Genomic DNA, 16,770 nt, shown 5'->3' with positions numbered 1-16,770 from the left:
TTTGTTATCTTCCACATATGAGTGATATCATGCAGTATTTGTCTTGCGTATCTGGCTTATTTCACTTAACCTCATGCCCTCAAGGTCCATCCATGTTGTTGTAAATGGGACAATTTTGTCTTTTTTATGGCTGAGTAGTATTCCATTGTGTGTGTGCATGTGTGTGTGTGTGTGTGTGTGTATACCATATCTTTATCTATTCATCTATAGATGGGCACTTCGGTTGCTTCCACATCTTGGCTATTGTGAATAATGCTGCAATGAATACAGGGGTGCATAAATCTCTTTGGATCATTGACTTCAAGTTCTTTGGATAAATACTCAGTAGTGGGAGAGCTGGATCTATGGTGTTTCTATTTTTGGTTTTTTGAGAAATCTCCATATGTTTTCCATAGTGGCTACACCAGTTTGCATTCCCACCAGCAGTGTATGAGCATTCGCCTTTCTCCACACCCTCTCTAACATTTGCTGTTTTTTGTCTTTGTGATTATAGCCATTCCAACCCGTGTAAGGTATCTCATTTTAGTTTTGATTTGCATTTCCCTAATAATTAGTGATGTTGAGCATCATTTTATGTGTCATTTGTATATCTTCTTTGGAAAAATGTCTATTCATATACTCTGCCCAGTTTTTGATTGGGTTGTTTGTTTTTTTTTGTTGAGTTGTGAGTTCTTTAAATGTTTTGGAGATCAACCCCTTGTCTGATAAGTGATTTGCAAATATTTTCTCCCAATTGGTGGGTTGTCTCTGTGTTTTGTTCATGGTTTCCTTTGCTTTCCTTGCCCCCTTTTTAAAAGTCGTCCGTTTCGGATCTTAAATTCCTGAATCATGAGAGATAATGCTTTCCAAGTTCCTTCCGAGCCTGCCATAGTTGGCACGTGTGAGGTCTCAGGAAACGCTACTTGAGATCTCGTCAAGATGGCGCCATGAGCAGACGTTGAACTCGTCTCCTCCCACGAACACAACCAGGTTACAACAATTTCGGGAAGAATCACCCTGGACTGAAAACTGAAAACTGGATAAAAAGAAGCCCCACGACAAGGGACAGTCCTGACGAAGGGAGAAGAGGCAGTAACTCCAGCCAGAGAGGAAAAAAGCCACCTTTGGGAGCAGCGGAGCTTCTCAGCTGGCCAGGCGGGAGCCAACCTAAGGTCCGCAGCCCTCCCTGGAGGAGTGAGGTCCGGAGTGGGGGCGATACTGCTATAACCATCCTTCGGACTTAGCCCAACTGAGACGGGGGTCTTACTGTCTGGCTTTGCTGGCTATTAACTGCAGCGAGGACACCCCCAGAAAAGCTATCGGCTGAAAGCCGAAAAGATCCGGGTCTTAAAGGGCCCACGCACAAACTCACTCATTGCAGCAACCTAAAATCACCAGAGAGAAGGCTGACCGTCCTTTGGTGAAACGAGACTCACCCGGTGGGCTCTGGGGGCATGTTGGTGAGAGGACGGTCCTCTCTGGAGCCTGAGACATTGGTGGGGGCCACAGTTCTGAGCTGGTCCAGGCGTGCTGATATGACACCGGTGGGGGCCATTGAAGTGCATTCCTTGGGCTGTTAGCCCAGGGGTCTGCCACACCCACTAGAGCACAGATTTAATCCAGTTCAGCCAGGGCAGGCAACCCACCCTAGGGACTGGCCCCACCTAACAGCAAGCCCTCAGGCTACTTTTCAGCCTACATTGACTGAGTGCCTTGATCCTCTACAGGCAGGCAAGGGTGTCTGCCTCTGTGGGGCAGGGCCTGTGTGAGGACCAGGTGAACTGTGGGGGGCACTGAGGGAGAAGTGGGGGCCTCTGCAGTGTGGCATTGGGGTACGCTCCAGGAGGTTGAGAAGTGTGCACGGACCAGGACTGTGCTGACAGTGTATGTAGTCCGATGTGGGGTGAGGTTTATCAGCGGCAGAAGACTTGTGCTTCACAAATAGCCATAAAAAGGATCAGCCCCACCTTCCAAAGCCTGGAACAATTGAGTGCCCCCATGCCAAGGGCTAGCCCCACTCAGCTGCACTCCTAAGAGAACTGACAGCAGCCTTGTTGGCCTCAGGCCTATCACAACTGTAGCCCCTGAGCCTAGCAACCAGCTACACTGGGTACCAACCCAATTAAGAGGACAATTGCAATAAGAGTGTGCTGATAGACTTTGTAGCCAACAGTGCTGAGGCCCCCCCCCAGACCGGATTTACAAGCAGCTGGTCAGGGATGGAAAGACAGACTCCCTGGGTACCTGCAGTGGGAGCAACCCTGCCACAGCAGAAGGACACAAGTAGCCCACAAAGTGGTCACTCCTGGTTCTTATGGACTGGTGACAAGAGGGAAGCACACTGCTGGGCCTCACAAGGCATCTCATACATAAGGCCACTTCTCCAAGATCAGGAGACTTAAGTCGATTCACCTAGTACAAAGAAAATAGCACAGAGAAAGAGGCATAATGAGGAGGCAGAGGAATACTTTCCAAGCAAGGGAACAGTACAAAACCCCAGAAAAAGAACTAAGTGAAACAGAAACTAGCGACCTACCGGACAAAGAATTCAAACAAAACATAATGAGATGCTCACAGATATGCGGAGAAGAATGGATGAAGACAGTGAGCACATCAGCAAAGAACTGGAAGATATAAAAAAAAACCAATCAGAAATGAAGAATACAATACTCGAAATGAGAAATTCACTAGAGGGACTCAATAGGAAACGCTACTTGTTGGTGACAATGACCCTAAACTGTAGGAGAAAGATCTTCAGTAGACTAGAAAATTAAGGAAGCTGTCTGTTTGAAATGCATTTTGTTTAAAGGCCAAAGATAAGAGTAAGATGGGCCGGCAACCAATGTACACACCTTATTTTTAAATTTTAGTTTTGAAAGTGTAAAATAAATACGGACCATATTGCCCAAAACTTACAAAATAAAGAAAAAATCCGCACGCCACCATTCGAACACAGCGATTTTAATCATTTCCATCAATCCCTGCCCGCCTTTCCGCTCTCCCTTGCTGCACTTTGCAACCTTGATCTTGGCGCGCAGCCGCGTCCGCGGCGCTTTGGGCGGCGCTGCCGCGCGCCGGGTGCGCCGTCGCCATGGTAACCGCGGAAGCCGGGGGCCTGGGAGCGGTGAGTCCACGGTTGCCCGCATCGAGGGCGGGATGGGAGCTGGGGGTAGGGGTAGGGATGGGGGTGGGAGGATAAGCATCTTTTCGCCGGGCTACTCGGCAGGGGCTGAGGGGAGTGGGCTTCCACCGCGGCGTCCTCAGGCTTTGCCGCTGCCCTGAGCTTTGCGTGGCGGGCGTCGGGAGGATAGCCTCGGGGGTCCCCAAAGGTCCTTCTGGGCTTCAGGCCGAGAGGTGAACTCTGGTGCCCAGAACTGGCCAGTGCCCTCTCCGCCGGACCTCCTGGGTCGCGCGGCAGGGCTGCTTCTGTGTGTATCCTCTTCCGCAGGCCTTCCCTTTGTTTAAGCCTGGGGAACCAGGGCTGCCGTTGGGGACCTCTCCTTGAATTGGGACTTTACGTCCTCAAGGGACTACGTTTTTTGAAGAAAAAATTCAACTGGCTTAAAAGGCCGTTAAGATCTGTTCATCTACCACAACTTCACGCTGCCTCCTTCCCCTTTGTTTCTGCTCCTCTCATTACCTGGGTTGCCCTTTTCTCCTTTTAAGACGCCTACTCTTCAATACTTCAAGTGTCACCTCTTCTGGGAAGCCTTCCCGGGATCTCCCCACTCCGAGTCTAATTCAGATGTCCATCCTCTTTACTCACAAAGCACCCTTTGCTTACCTCCACTATAGCCCATATCTCACTCTGTCATTGCAGATTTACTTGTGACCACGACCGGTGTGATTTTCTATTATTAGTGCCTTAGCAGCCTCAAAAGAGTTCACACTTCATAGTTAAAAGGAAAAGTTTATAGACTTGTTTTCTCACACGAATTCAGCAGGGCAGAGCAGGTGCTAGTCTCATTTCACAAATGAGGAGAGTGAGTTCAGAAAAGTCACATAATTAATCCCAGGATCAGGACTCTAAGCCTGGGCCTTCTGCCTCACAGTGCACTATGCCATTCTTCCTTCCCTCTGCTCTCTCCATGCCCGTATTGTATGTGAACTTTTGGTTTTGCGTAGTGGGGTTGTAACTTTGATTCATGTTATAACTTTTATGGGCAAAGAAAATGTAATTTATTTTTGTCTGTCACTGATCTAGTTTCATGAGCGCTCGTTCGATTATTAGGAAAAAATAATTGAAATATTCAATTGGTTTTAAAGTTTAGCTCAATCTGTAATTGGCTTCTTTGGCTAATGTTTACTTTCTCTTATACAAAAAACATTTAGGTTCTCAGATAGCTTCTCCCCTGATTCTTTCCTTGAGATGGTGTCCCGGTATGTGGATACATGTGGATGGCTCATGAGATCCACGGGGAAGTATCTGGGGTCCCTTTGGCATGTCTGAGCTCCTGTCTCTCGTGAACAGGTCTCTCCTGGTTTGGTCAGATCTCAGTAGCGCTCCCTGGCCCACTCAGGTGTGCTGAGCTCTTGCTGAGACTTCCCTTGCGCCCAGGTTTTCCAGGCTGGGCTCCTTTGCTCCCAGCTCTCCCTCCCTCCCACCCTGCTGTAGCAACCAGGTGTGGGGGACAAGCCCCCCTCAGCCAGACTCTCTGCTACTTCTAGGTCTCATGTGTGTCCGAAAGAAGTGGTCCTCAAACTTTTTGGTCTCAGGACCCCATTCCACTCTTAAAAATTATTGATCTCAAAGAGCTTTCCTTTATGTGGTTTATATCTATCCATACGGTAACTGTTATAAATATAATAAGAATTACAAAGTAAAACTGAGAATTTAAAAAATGTTTCTTAATTCTTTTAACAATAACAAAATTAAACCTATTATATGTTAAACATAAATTACATATTTCTCACGGAAAATATTTTCTAAAACAAAAATATTAGAAAGTTGAGTTAAATTTTTTAAATATATAGAATATTGATAAAAAGAAGAAAGGAAAACCTATATTATTATGATCATCCTATTAGTACTTGTATTCATAGTAAATGTACTTTCAAATATTCTAAAGCTTCTATGTTATAAGAAGAAAAAGACCATAAAAAATAGAATTCCTTGCTCTGTCTTCAAAAGACAGAATATGGTGGAGGACACAATCAGCAATAGACCACCAAACATGTGACAGGAGAGTTCACTGTTATTCTCCTAATTGGATGATGTCTTTTAAAAGGCAGGCCTAAGGATAAATGCCCTGGAAGACTTCATTTTGTCCCTTTGTTTTGGAAAGACTGCTCCCAGTTCACTCTAGATTTGGGCTGACCAGTCTTGAGGGTTTGACCGTAGGCTGGAGTGGCTGGAGGGTTAGTCCTATCCAGAGGTTCTCACAGTGTGGTCTGAGGAATCCCTGGGGGTTCCTAGACACTTTCAGGGAGTCTGCCAGCCAAACTATCTTCCTGTTAATTCTTAGATGTTATTTGCCCTTGCACTTTCCTTCTCTCACATGTTACGGTGATTTTCCAGAGGCTACGCGACCTGCAATATCACAACCTCACACGTCATCGCAGTGAATGCAGAAGCAAATGTGGGAATCCATCTGTCTTCTATGAAGCCAGACATTAAAGAGATTTGTAAAAATGTAATATAATTTCACCCTTCTTATCAATTTTTTCTTTGTAAAATATAATTATTTTTCATAACCTATTTTTTTATATTAACATGAAATTGTTTTAAGATGAATTAATAAATATTTTAGAGATTCCTCAGTTTTAATTTCCAGTGTGGTAAATATTGATGGATATAACCCACATAAATAAAAATTTGGGGGATTCTCAATTTTTAAGAATTTAAAAATTTATTTTTTTGTTTTATTTATCAGAGAATTTGAGAACTGCTGCCCTAATCATGCTAGTTCTGGGCTGGTATGGAAATTAAGCTCCATTCTAGGGTGTGGCCTGAATCATGTCTCCAGATTTGATCTAGTTTATCTAGATGCAGAAGAATTTGTCTATAATCAAGTGTTTGGTGGTAGTAGAGTCGAAAACCATTTACTTAGACCCTGCATAGGAAAACTGTATATCAAACAAAAGAAGAAGGAGCATTACCATCTTTTGCTTCGTGGATACTTTTGCTGGGAGATGGATGATATGATGATGATAGGTTCTGCTTACTGAATGCTCACCATGTGCTTGGCACATGCATTATCTAATTTATTTTAATTCTGAGAACAATCGTATAATCTAGGTTCTAGTGTTAGTCCTATGAGAGATTAGGCAAATTGCCCAGTATTATGCAGCTAATAAATTGCAGCATTGGATTGTGAACTCAAGTCTTTCTGACTCCAAGACCCATTGGTCTCAGCTGTGAAGAAAAGCAGTGGGAATTGTAAGCCTGACGTTAAAAGTTATCAAACCTATACAACTTGTCAAGAATTGTGTTAAGTTTGAAAGTGACATGAGAGAAACATAAGGTTTGATCCTTACCTCCATCCAGTTTACAGTCTAGTTGACTAGATGTCTTACATACTTGAAACAAATGGAAAATAATGCCATGTTTGGTAAGTTGTATGGTACAGACTATATATAAAGGCCTTTGAAGTTCAGAGGAGGGAGGGGCTCAGGTGCACTCTAGAGTGGAGTCAAGGAAAGTTTAAGGAATAAGGTAGGTTTATAGCTTGGCCTAAAGAGGATTTGGCTAGTAGGAATGGAGGAGAAAAAAAGCTATTCTAGGCCTAGTAGCAAGAATATGTATGAAATACAGATAGGATTTTCTCGATATCTTCAGAGTCTCATGTCTGGGCCCCTGCTAGGCCAGTGAGGAAAAGCATTCCAAACACCTCCTGCCTCTATTCTCCAAGGGGGTGAATATGCATGTCTTTAGCAGAGATGTTCCACAATATCACAACAATATTCCTAGGGTGACAAGAAAATTTATTGTTTAGTACTAATGGACACTTGAGAGTGAAGAGGATGCTATTAAAAATTACGCCAGGGGAACAGATGTAACTGGAACTGCCCTGGGTACACTGGGACATATGTCACCCAGGCTATTAATCATAAACTCGTGCTAACTTCTGTTAGATTCTCTCTTGTTGATTTCCTGGTATAGTCTCCATAGTGGTTATTCAAAAGTAGCGTTCTTTCATACTGTGGTTGCAACCCATTAGTGGGTCATGAAATCACTTTAGTCAGTGACACTCAGCCTTAAAAAATAGAATGGGAATAAAAACATCAGTATATTATATCTAGTAAGGATAAATGGTATTTTGCCTAATTACATATATGCAAATATATCCATATATGCAATGTATCCAGGACAAAAGTGTCCATTGCTTCTCAAAAATAAATTATTTGGTCACCCTATTAATAGAAGTTATGTATATTTACATATAGAATTAAAACAAGTTGTCATAAACTAATATATTCTATATACTATAATAGAAATATATACTACAATATATAATATATAAAATAATATATATGTATTTGGACAGGACATCCACCTCATGGTCTAAATTAGCTGTGCAATCTCCATGCATCATGTTTGCAATCCAGTGAGAAGGAATTACACTTCCTATACGACATATCTTCTTACATTTTATTGTCTACTACTGGGACATATGGCCACACTATGTTGCAAGAGAGTCTGGGAAGTAGTTTTATTTCAATACAAATGTTGGTTAAAAAATAGTGTGGTTAAAAGAGAAGAGGATGGTATTGTATGCCTAAAGATGGAGAGGTTAGATTTTGGGGAAGTCAACTGTGTCCGAGTGCTGTATGGAGGCCCACCGGATCATCAGGAGGCCGGAAATGAGCAGGAACCGAGGGAGCTCTGGGGGGTCAGACCACAGACACCACCGCGTGTTCTCATAGCAGGAAGTCTGATGAGTACACTGCAGGTGTCACTTCTGATGAGTGACCTTCAAGTAGCCTCATGTCCTTGTGTCCCTTGTTCAAGCATCAAGATCCTGGCCACTTATATGTGGAAGCTAAGAAAACCAAACTCATAGATACAGAGAACAGATCGGTTGTTGCCAGAGGCAGGGGGAGGAGGACAGGCGAAATGGGTGAGGGTGGGCAGAAGGTACAAACTTCCAGTTTTAAGATAAATACCTTCTGGGGATGTACTGTACAGCATGGCGACTATAGGTAACAACTCTGTACTGAATTAAATACAGTACTGTATTGTATTTAAAAGTTGCTAAGAGATTAGCTCTTAAAAATTCTCGTCACAAGAAAAAAATTCTTTTGTAACTACATGAGGTGATGGATGTTAACTAAACTTGTGGTAAGCATTTTGCAGTATATACTTAATATCAAATCATTTGTTGTACACCTTAAAATAATACAATGTCATATGTCAGTAAAGAAAATAATGCAACGATTAACAACAGCAACAGAAGAGTGAAGATCCTGGGATTGAGCAGCTGATTGGATGAGCCTAATTTACCTGCCTGACCCCAAGCTCGAGCTGAGATGGAGAGGAGGAGGATCTTGCCTCTTTGGCCTTTGTAGTAGGAAATGAGCTTTATCTTCCATTAAAAGAATTCGTTAGGGGCCGGCCTGGTGGCCTAGTGGTTAAGTTTGCATGTTCTGCTTTGGTGGCCCAGGGTTCACAGGTCGGCATGCCTGGCACAGACCTACACACTGCTCATCAACCCATGCTGTGGCAGCATCCCACATACAAAATAGAGGAAGATTGTCACAAATGTTAGTTTAGCGACAATCTTCCTCAGGTAAAAAGGGGAAGATTGGCAACAGATGTTAGCTCAGGGCCAATCTCCCTCACTAAAAACAAACAAACAAAAAGCTTTAAAATGGAGACTGGGATTCTTTAAGGAAGTGTGTCTGTGTGTGTTGGGAGGGTGGGGAGTTGGGTGCCAGGCACTCAAAAGGATTACAAGTTTCCTCTATATTTATTCTGTAAGATGAAGGAATTGAATGAAACAATCTCACAGATAAGATTTGGACCAAATTGTATGGGGGAGTCATGGTTGATTGGCTAACTCAGCTCCCATTCTCACCCCTGTTTACCTTGTTCACTTCCATTATAGAGGCAGGAAAATCCAGAAACTTGCTTTTTTTTTCCATCTCTCAAATATAGGGGCACAATCTGGGCTTTGAGATATAACTGGAAGTTGGGGCTTGTTAGGAAAGATTTTGTTTTGCTTTCCTCAGTCCTAAAAGGGATGGATGCCACTAATATCCTCTGGGGGGATTCCCTGTTTTTCCTGCCATGAATGCAGAGGTGATGACAGGAATTAGGACAGCCATCTTATCACCATGAGGCAACAGTCATGATAATGAAAGTCTTACTATGATGGAATAGAAAGATAGAAAGATCTTGGATCTATATTTTTGAGCTGCTGAAGCCTCTCCACCTTTAAATTGTTACATGAGAAAACCATCTCCTACTTTTAAAAGTCAATCTTTTTATTTTTCTGTTTGCAATGAACGAATTCCTAACTTCAACAGCTTGTGAGTATTATACACATTTAGTGAAGGTAGAGATTAGTGTAGGGCTATAGTAGACAGAGATGTTATTCTTTCTAACTAGATTTCCCTTCCTTCTGACTTCTGAATGACCAAATCTTGCCCATTCTTTATGGCCCACTTAAATGCCATTTTCTTTACTAAATGTTGATTCCTTTTATCCCATTTCCTGAATCTTTCCTTCCCACCTTGTAAACTCTATTTTGAATCTTGTGTTCAATCTTGCTTTTCTAGTTTTTTTTAAAAATAGTGTTATTCCATCTACTTGTATTCCTAAAAAGTCTATTTTCATTGCTTTGAACTTTACAAAAGTATATCTTGAAATATGTAATCTTTTTGACTTACTTTTTTTCAGTTAATATTATATTGCTAACGTTCATTCATATTATTGTGTGCCTTAGTTATTTATTGCTGTGTAACAAATTACCCCCGCACTTGGCAGCTTAAAACAGCATACATTTAGTATCTCACCCTTGTTCTGGGTCAGGAATCAGGGCCCAGCTTAGCGAGATCTTTTCCTTCAGGGTCTCTAATGAGGCTACAGTCAAGGTGTTGTCTGGGGCCGTACTTATCTCAAGGTTCAACTGTGGAAGATCCACTTCCGAGCTCACTCAGTGGTTGTTGGCACAGTTAAGTTCCTCCTGGGCTATTCGACTGAGGGCCTTGGTTCCCTACTGGCTATTGACCAGAGGTGGCCCTCTGTTCCTTGCAAAGTGGCACTCTCCATCATAGCACATGAGATGAGCCAGGGAGAGAATACCAGCAAGATGAAGGTCATCTGTTGCAACTGAATTATGGAAGTGACATCCCATCGCTGTTGCTGTCTTCTCTTCATTAGAAGAAAGTCGCTATGTCTAGCCTGCATTCAAGGAGAGAGAATTACACGAGGGTGTGAATACCAGGAGGTGGGGTGAGGGGCATTGAGAGCCACTGAGAAGCTGCCTACCCCATGGTATATCACTGTAGTTTATTCGTTTTAACTACTATGTCCTATTTTGTGTGAATATGCCACAGTTTATGCTCCTATTCATGGGCATTGGTCCCCTTCTCCCCCAGGATTTTTGCTATTATGAACAGTGATGCTACAAACACTGTTATACATATCAGAGGACCGTGCTACACTTCTCTGAATCATTCCTAATTTAATATGTATTCTGCCAGAGTGAGCACTATTAAGACTTCCTTGGATTAATTCTACCTGGAATTAATCTCCTCCCTTCTAAACTCCCGTAGCACTTCATCTCTTATGATATTTACCACCTGTCACCTTTTATTACACTTATTTTGTGCATGTCATGTTTTCTCCTTTGAAAAAGTAAGTTGTCAAGGGCAGGAAATAAATTGGATTCTTCTTTGTAATTTACATAGTGTCTGCACAGTGCTTAGTATATTAGTAAGCTTTCAGTAGGCATTACTGGGTGAATGAATTCTGTTTAAATGTTAGTGCCTGATTTTAAAGGTCTCAATAATCTTGCTCCGATGATCCAACTGTATTTCTCACTTCTCCCCAACATGGACCCATGTTTAGGCAGGTGAATCTCTTTAACATTCTCTTTCAATCCTTTCCTAATGAATTTAGCCCACACTGATCTCTTTCTTCTCCTGTTCCTATTGAATTTACTGTTTATATCACACATTCAGTATTTTAGTATATATTCAGGTAGTATATTGACTTATAGTAGGTGCACAATAAACTTTATTGATTGAATGGATGAAGTATCTCATTTTATAATTATTTTCAGCCAGTTAAGTATTTTCATTCCATCTGTGTTGTCAGGTGACAGATTAAATAAATAAATAAACAAGTACTGATTTGTTTGAGTAGATTTCTATTACTTTTTTTTATCTCAGGTATTTTTGGAGTTAATGGAGTCAGAAGGACCCCAAGATTCAGAGAGTTCAGAAAAATCAGCATTTTTCTCACAGCATGAAGAAGAGGAAGAAGGTGAAGATGAAGAAGCAGCCAGAGAACCAGAGGAAACAGGCACCATTAATCCCCTATTACAGCCTGCTCTCACAGGGGATGTAGAAGGTTTGCAGATGATTTTTGAGGATCCTGAGAACCCTCATCATGAACAGGCCATGCAGCTACTCTTGGAAGAAGATATCGTTGGCAGAAATTTGTTGTATGCAGCTTGCATGGCTGGGCAAAGTGATGTGATTAGAGCTTTGGCAAAATATGGTGTGAATCTGAATGAAAAAACGGCCAGAGGTATTTTGTCTTTTTTTCTCTCATCAGTATTACATATGCCTACCTAAAGATGCTATGTACTATCTTTAAAGTTGGATGAATTTTATGTGCCTGCTTTATATTTTGCATATATTATATATGTACACATATATATGAGTTATGTGTCTGTATACATGTTGATATGGTATAGCACAGTAGTTAAGAACACAGACTTCTCTATTTATTAGCTGTGTGACTTGGGCAAGTTACCTAATCTTTTTGTGTCTCTGTTTCTTCAGAAATGAGGATAATAATTGTATTTTCCTTACAGGGTGTTATGAGGATTAAGTAAGATAATAAATATAAATATCACAGTACTTGGCACGTAGTAAATTGGTGTACGGTAGATGCTTGATAATATCATTGTTATCTCTTTCCTTTGAAGGATAATTAGTTTTTGCAGTCATTATCTAATTAGTTCTTTTAATTCAGTCATTTGTTTTTTTTTCAAGTTGCAAATATGATACATGGTCATTGTAGAAAGTGAAAGCAAAGATCTTCAGCAAGTAAGGAATATTCATTTTCTTCACACTCACCTGGAGCGTTTTACAAATTGATCATATGTTAGGCCATAAAGGAAGTCTCAACAAATATCAAAGACTCTGTGGCATGCAGTCTTTGGTCTCTGACCACAATAAAATAAAATCAGAAAATGGTAACAAAAAGATGACTGAAAATCCCCTCTAATGTTGGGAACAAAACACTTTAAATCATCTGTTGGTCACAGACAATATAATGGGAATTATGAAATATTTAAGTGGCAACAGGATCACTATGTTAGAACTTGTGGAATACAACTAAAATTAAAATTCTAGTTTAATGCATGTATTGGAATATAAGAAATGCTGAAAATCAGTAAGCAAAGCATTTAACTCAAGGGGTTAAAAAAAGAACAACTGAGTAATCCAAAGAAAGTAGAAGAAAAGAAATGATAGAGTATAATAATGACATTGAAAATAAGGAAACAATAGAGAGGATCAACAAAACCAAAATCTGGTCCAGTGAAGAAGACAGAGTTAAAAAATCTTTGATAATATTTGATATAATATCAGCGAGAGCATAAATAATGTTTAGAATTTTTAAAATGGAGCATTCACACAGGAAAAACTAAGATTTAAAAAAATTATTAGAAAGCGTTATAAACAACTTCATGACAATACATTTGAAAACTTGGGTGAGGGGCCGGCCCCGTGGCCGAGTGGTTAAGTTCGTCTGCTCTGCTTTGGTGGCCCAGGGTTTCGCTGGTTCAGATCCTGGGTGCGGACATGGCACCACTCATCAGGCCATGCTGAGGTGGCGTCCCACATGCCACCACTGGAAGGACCCACAACTAAAATATACACAACTATATACCAGAGGGATTTGGGGAGAAAAAGGAAAAATAAAATCTAAAAAACCCCCCAAAAACTGATGGAGTTCAGAATTGATGGTTTGTTTAAAAAAAAAAAACCAAAAAGAAAACTTGGGTGAAATGGACAATTTTCCAATGAGATATAAATTACCAAAACTGATTCATGAAAAATTAGAAATCTTGACTAAATTAATGGTTATTAAAAAAAAGGAATAAGTAATCAAAATTTGCCTCCTTCCCCCACTCCCACCTAATTCCAGACTCAAATGTTTTAAAGATAAGGCCTACTAGACTTTTAGGGAGGGGGAAACTGTAGCTTATACAAATGTTCCAGAGAATGCAAAGAGAGCTGGAAAGCTGCTTAACTTATTTTATGAGATATAACTTTTATAGCAAAACTAGTTAAGGACAGTACTAGAAAGGGAAATTATAGGCCAATTTCATCTAATAGCATAGATGCAACCATCTTAAATAAAATATTAAGAAATTGAATCTAAGATTGTGTATTAAAAAATTTAGGGGCCGGCCCTGTGGCCGAGTGGTTAAGTTTGCACTCTGCTTCAGCAGCCCAGGGTTCCAGCGGCTGGAATCCTGGTCATGGACATGGCACTGTTGGTCAAGCCATGCTGAGGCGGCATCCCACATGCCACAACTAGAAGGACCCACAACTAAAAATGCACAACTATGTACGGGGGGCTTTGGGGAGAAAAAGGAAAAATAAAATCTTTAAAAAAATTTATTGGACTAGGTTAGGTTTACCCTATCAATGCAAGGATTTTTTTTTTTTTTTATGGTTTAGTTTTTTTTTTTTTAAGGTATGATTTTTGGTGAGGAAGATTGGCCTTGAGCTAACATCTGTTGCCAACTTCCTGTGTTTTTTTTTCCTTCCCAAAGCTCCAGTAAATAGCTGTATATCCTAGCTGTAAGTCATTCTAGGTCTTCTGTGTGGGATGCTGCCAGAGCATAGCTTGATGAGCAGCTTGTGGGTCTGCACCCAGGATCGGAACTGGTGAACCCCGGGCCGTTGAAGGGGCCGCTGAAGTGGAGCGTGTGAACTTAACCACCCAGGCACAGGGCCGGCCCTGATGCAAGGATGGTTTTAACATGAGAAAAAATGTTAGTATAATTCACTACATTAAAAAATTGAGTAAAACCACATGATCATCTCAATAGATATAGAAAAGTTTTTTGAAAAAAATGTAGTACTCATTCATGATGAAAGTTCTTAGGGAAATAGGAATAGAAGAAACTTTTCTTAAGGCTCTCCATCAAAAACCTGAAGCAGGGGGCTGGCCCTGTGGCTGAATGGTTAAGTTCACGTGCTCTGCTTTGGGGGCCCAGGGTTTCTCCTGTTCGGATCCTGGGTGCAGACATGGCACCGCTTGTCAGGCCATGTTGAGGCGGCATCCCACATAGCACAACCAGAGGCGCTCACAACTACAGTATACAACTATGTACTGGCGGGTTTTGGGGAGAAGGAGGAGGAGGAGGCGGCGGAGGGCAAAGGCAAAGGAGAAAAGATTGGAAACAGATGTTAGCTCAGGGGCCAATCTTAAAAAAAAAACAAACCTGAAGCAAACTTACCTAGTATTGGGTCTTTAGAACCATTCTTTAAAGTCAGAAACAAGACTCTGATGTTCACTCTTATGGCTTCTATTCATCATTATGGTGGAGGTCCTAGCAAGTGCAGTAAGACAAGAAAAATAAGAAAAATACCATAGTATCATATTAGAGCTGGCTTTTACCAGCTCTTGTTAGCTGAATGCTCAATTTTTAAGTTTTGTGAATTGGTTGACATCACATTGGTATTGTCAAGCTATTGGTAGCTTGAAGCTGGCCATGCTAGGAGTATATACATCATGGAAATTGGCTAATGTTACAAATCAGGGCTTTCCCCACAGAAAACTGGCCATTCAATATTTACCAGCACACTAATAGATATAAGGATTAGAATAAAAGAAGCACAACTCTCATTATTCATAGGCACATAGATTTAAATCCAGGGGAATCAATTATTGTTATTAATAGAGTTTAGCAAGAATATGAACAGAAGATCAATATCTCAAATCAGTAGCTTTCTATATACCATCAACAATCAACTAGAGAATGTAATAAAAGTAAAGATCTTGTTCACAACAAAACTATAAAGAAATTGGGAATAAATCTGAGAAAAGAATCTCAAGACATTTATAGCAAAAAGTATAAAACCTTATTGGATTACATCGAAGAAGACCCAAATTATATCTATGTTTCAGATGGTGAGATTAAATATTGCGAAGATGGCAATTTCTTCCAAATTAATTTCTCAATCTAGTTTATATCCCAGTAGGTCTTTTTTTTTTTTTAAAGCAAACTGAGAACCTGACCCTAAATTTCAGTGGAGAAATGATGAACTGTTTAATATATGGAGAACATTGGTTATTCATCTGGAAAAAAAGTTAAATTAGACCTACTTTGTCCCATGCACAAAAATCAAGGAGAACTCCATGCGAGATATGAATGTGGAAAGCAAAATTTTTTAACTTTCTAAAAATAAATGGAGGATTGTTATATTCTTGAGATATTACAGGATTTCTTAAAATGAGTCATAAGAACATAACCATTAAAGGATAAGACACCATTAAAAGATTTGACCCAGACTGGAGATATTTGCAATATCTTCTCAAGTGATAAAGACTATATCCATATAAAGACAGCCTACTAATCAATAAGAGGAATTCAGCCCAATAGAAAAATAGGGAAAAGATAGGAGCAAACAATTTATGGAAGAGAAACTCTCATAGCCAATGAATATGTGAAAATATGCTCAACTTCACTATTAAAATGCAAATTTAAACAACGAGCTACCACTACTCACTCATCAGATTGACAAAAATTTAAATATCTGATAGCATTAAGTATTGGTGAAGATAAGGGAAGTGGGAACTCTTTTACTCTGCTGGAGGGAGTGGGAATGTAAACTGGTAACAACCACTTTGAAGAACATTTATCTAAAGTTGCAAATAGACCTACTCTATGATCCAGAATTCCATTTCTAGATATACGTCTTTGAGAAACTCTCACACGTGTTCACAAGGAGACTTGTCCAAGGATTTTTATTCTAGTATTGTTTGTAATAGTGAATAATTGGAAATAATCTAAATCAATAGAGAGATGGATAAACACATTATCATCTATTCATACAGTGGAATATTACACAACAGTTAAAGGGAATGAGCTAGCCCTTTGGCTATTAAAATGGATAACACTCCAAAACATAACGATGAGACAAAAATCAAGTTACAAAAGAATTCTATAATGGATTGGTTAATACTATTGATTTTAGAGTCCGGGTTCAAATAGCATGAATTTTAGAGCCTGGGTTCAAATCCTAGCTTTGCCACTAACTATATGACTTGGACAAATTATATAACCTTTCTATGCTATGGTTTCTTTGTCCATAAAAATGAGAATAATAGTTATATCTAAAAACCGTACTATGTATAAGTAGAACCCCAAGACATTATATGACTGTGTGCCTCCAACACTATTCAAGGGGGGTGATGTTCTGACTAGTTGACATGAGTATTGCCATCCTCTTGTTAAGTATTTTCCAGTGTGTGGAGATAGGTGGACAGTCCTTCAGAGTTTGATGAGTTACTCTAAGATAATCCATTTTTTCACTCTGATTTTGTGCTCACCATGAAATCTCATTTAGCAGAGGAGATTCCTAAGCGAAGTGTTC

At 40.3% G+C, this 16,770-nt stretch overlaps 1 protein-coding gene across 2 annotated transcripts in view; it reads left to right on the top strand.

The window, feature by feature from the left end:
- Positions 1-11,322: 11,322 nt before the first annotated feature.
- The window catches only part of ANKRD45 (ankyrin repeat domain 45), a 31,512-nt gene continuing 26,064 nt past the window's right edge, over positions 11,323-16,770 (top strand). For both annotated transcript variants that reach the window (XR_006891641.1, XM_046683141.1), the window contains exon 1: positions 11,323-11,677. Coding sequence is in view for 1 of the 2 variants with exons in the window: in XM_046683141.1 (XP_046539097.1) it covers positions 11,332-11,677 (346 nt within the window). In the remaining variant the exon portion in view is untranslated. The remainder of the gene's footprint in view (positions 11,678-16,770) is intronic.

Source organism: Equus quagga, chromosome 13 (assembly GCF_021613505.1).
Source record: "Equus quagga isolate Etosha38 chromosome 13, UCLA_HA_Equagga_1.0, whole genome shotgun sequence".
Classification (NCBI taxonomy): Eukaryota; Metazoa; Chordata; class Mammalia; order Perissodactyla; family Equidae; genus Equus; species Equus quagga.
This window is presented reverse-complemented; position numbering and strand designations above follow the sequence as displayed.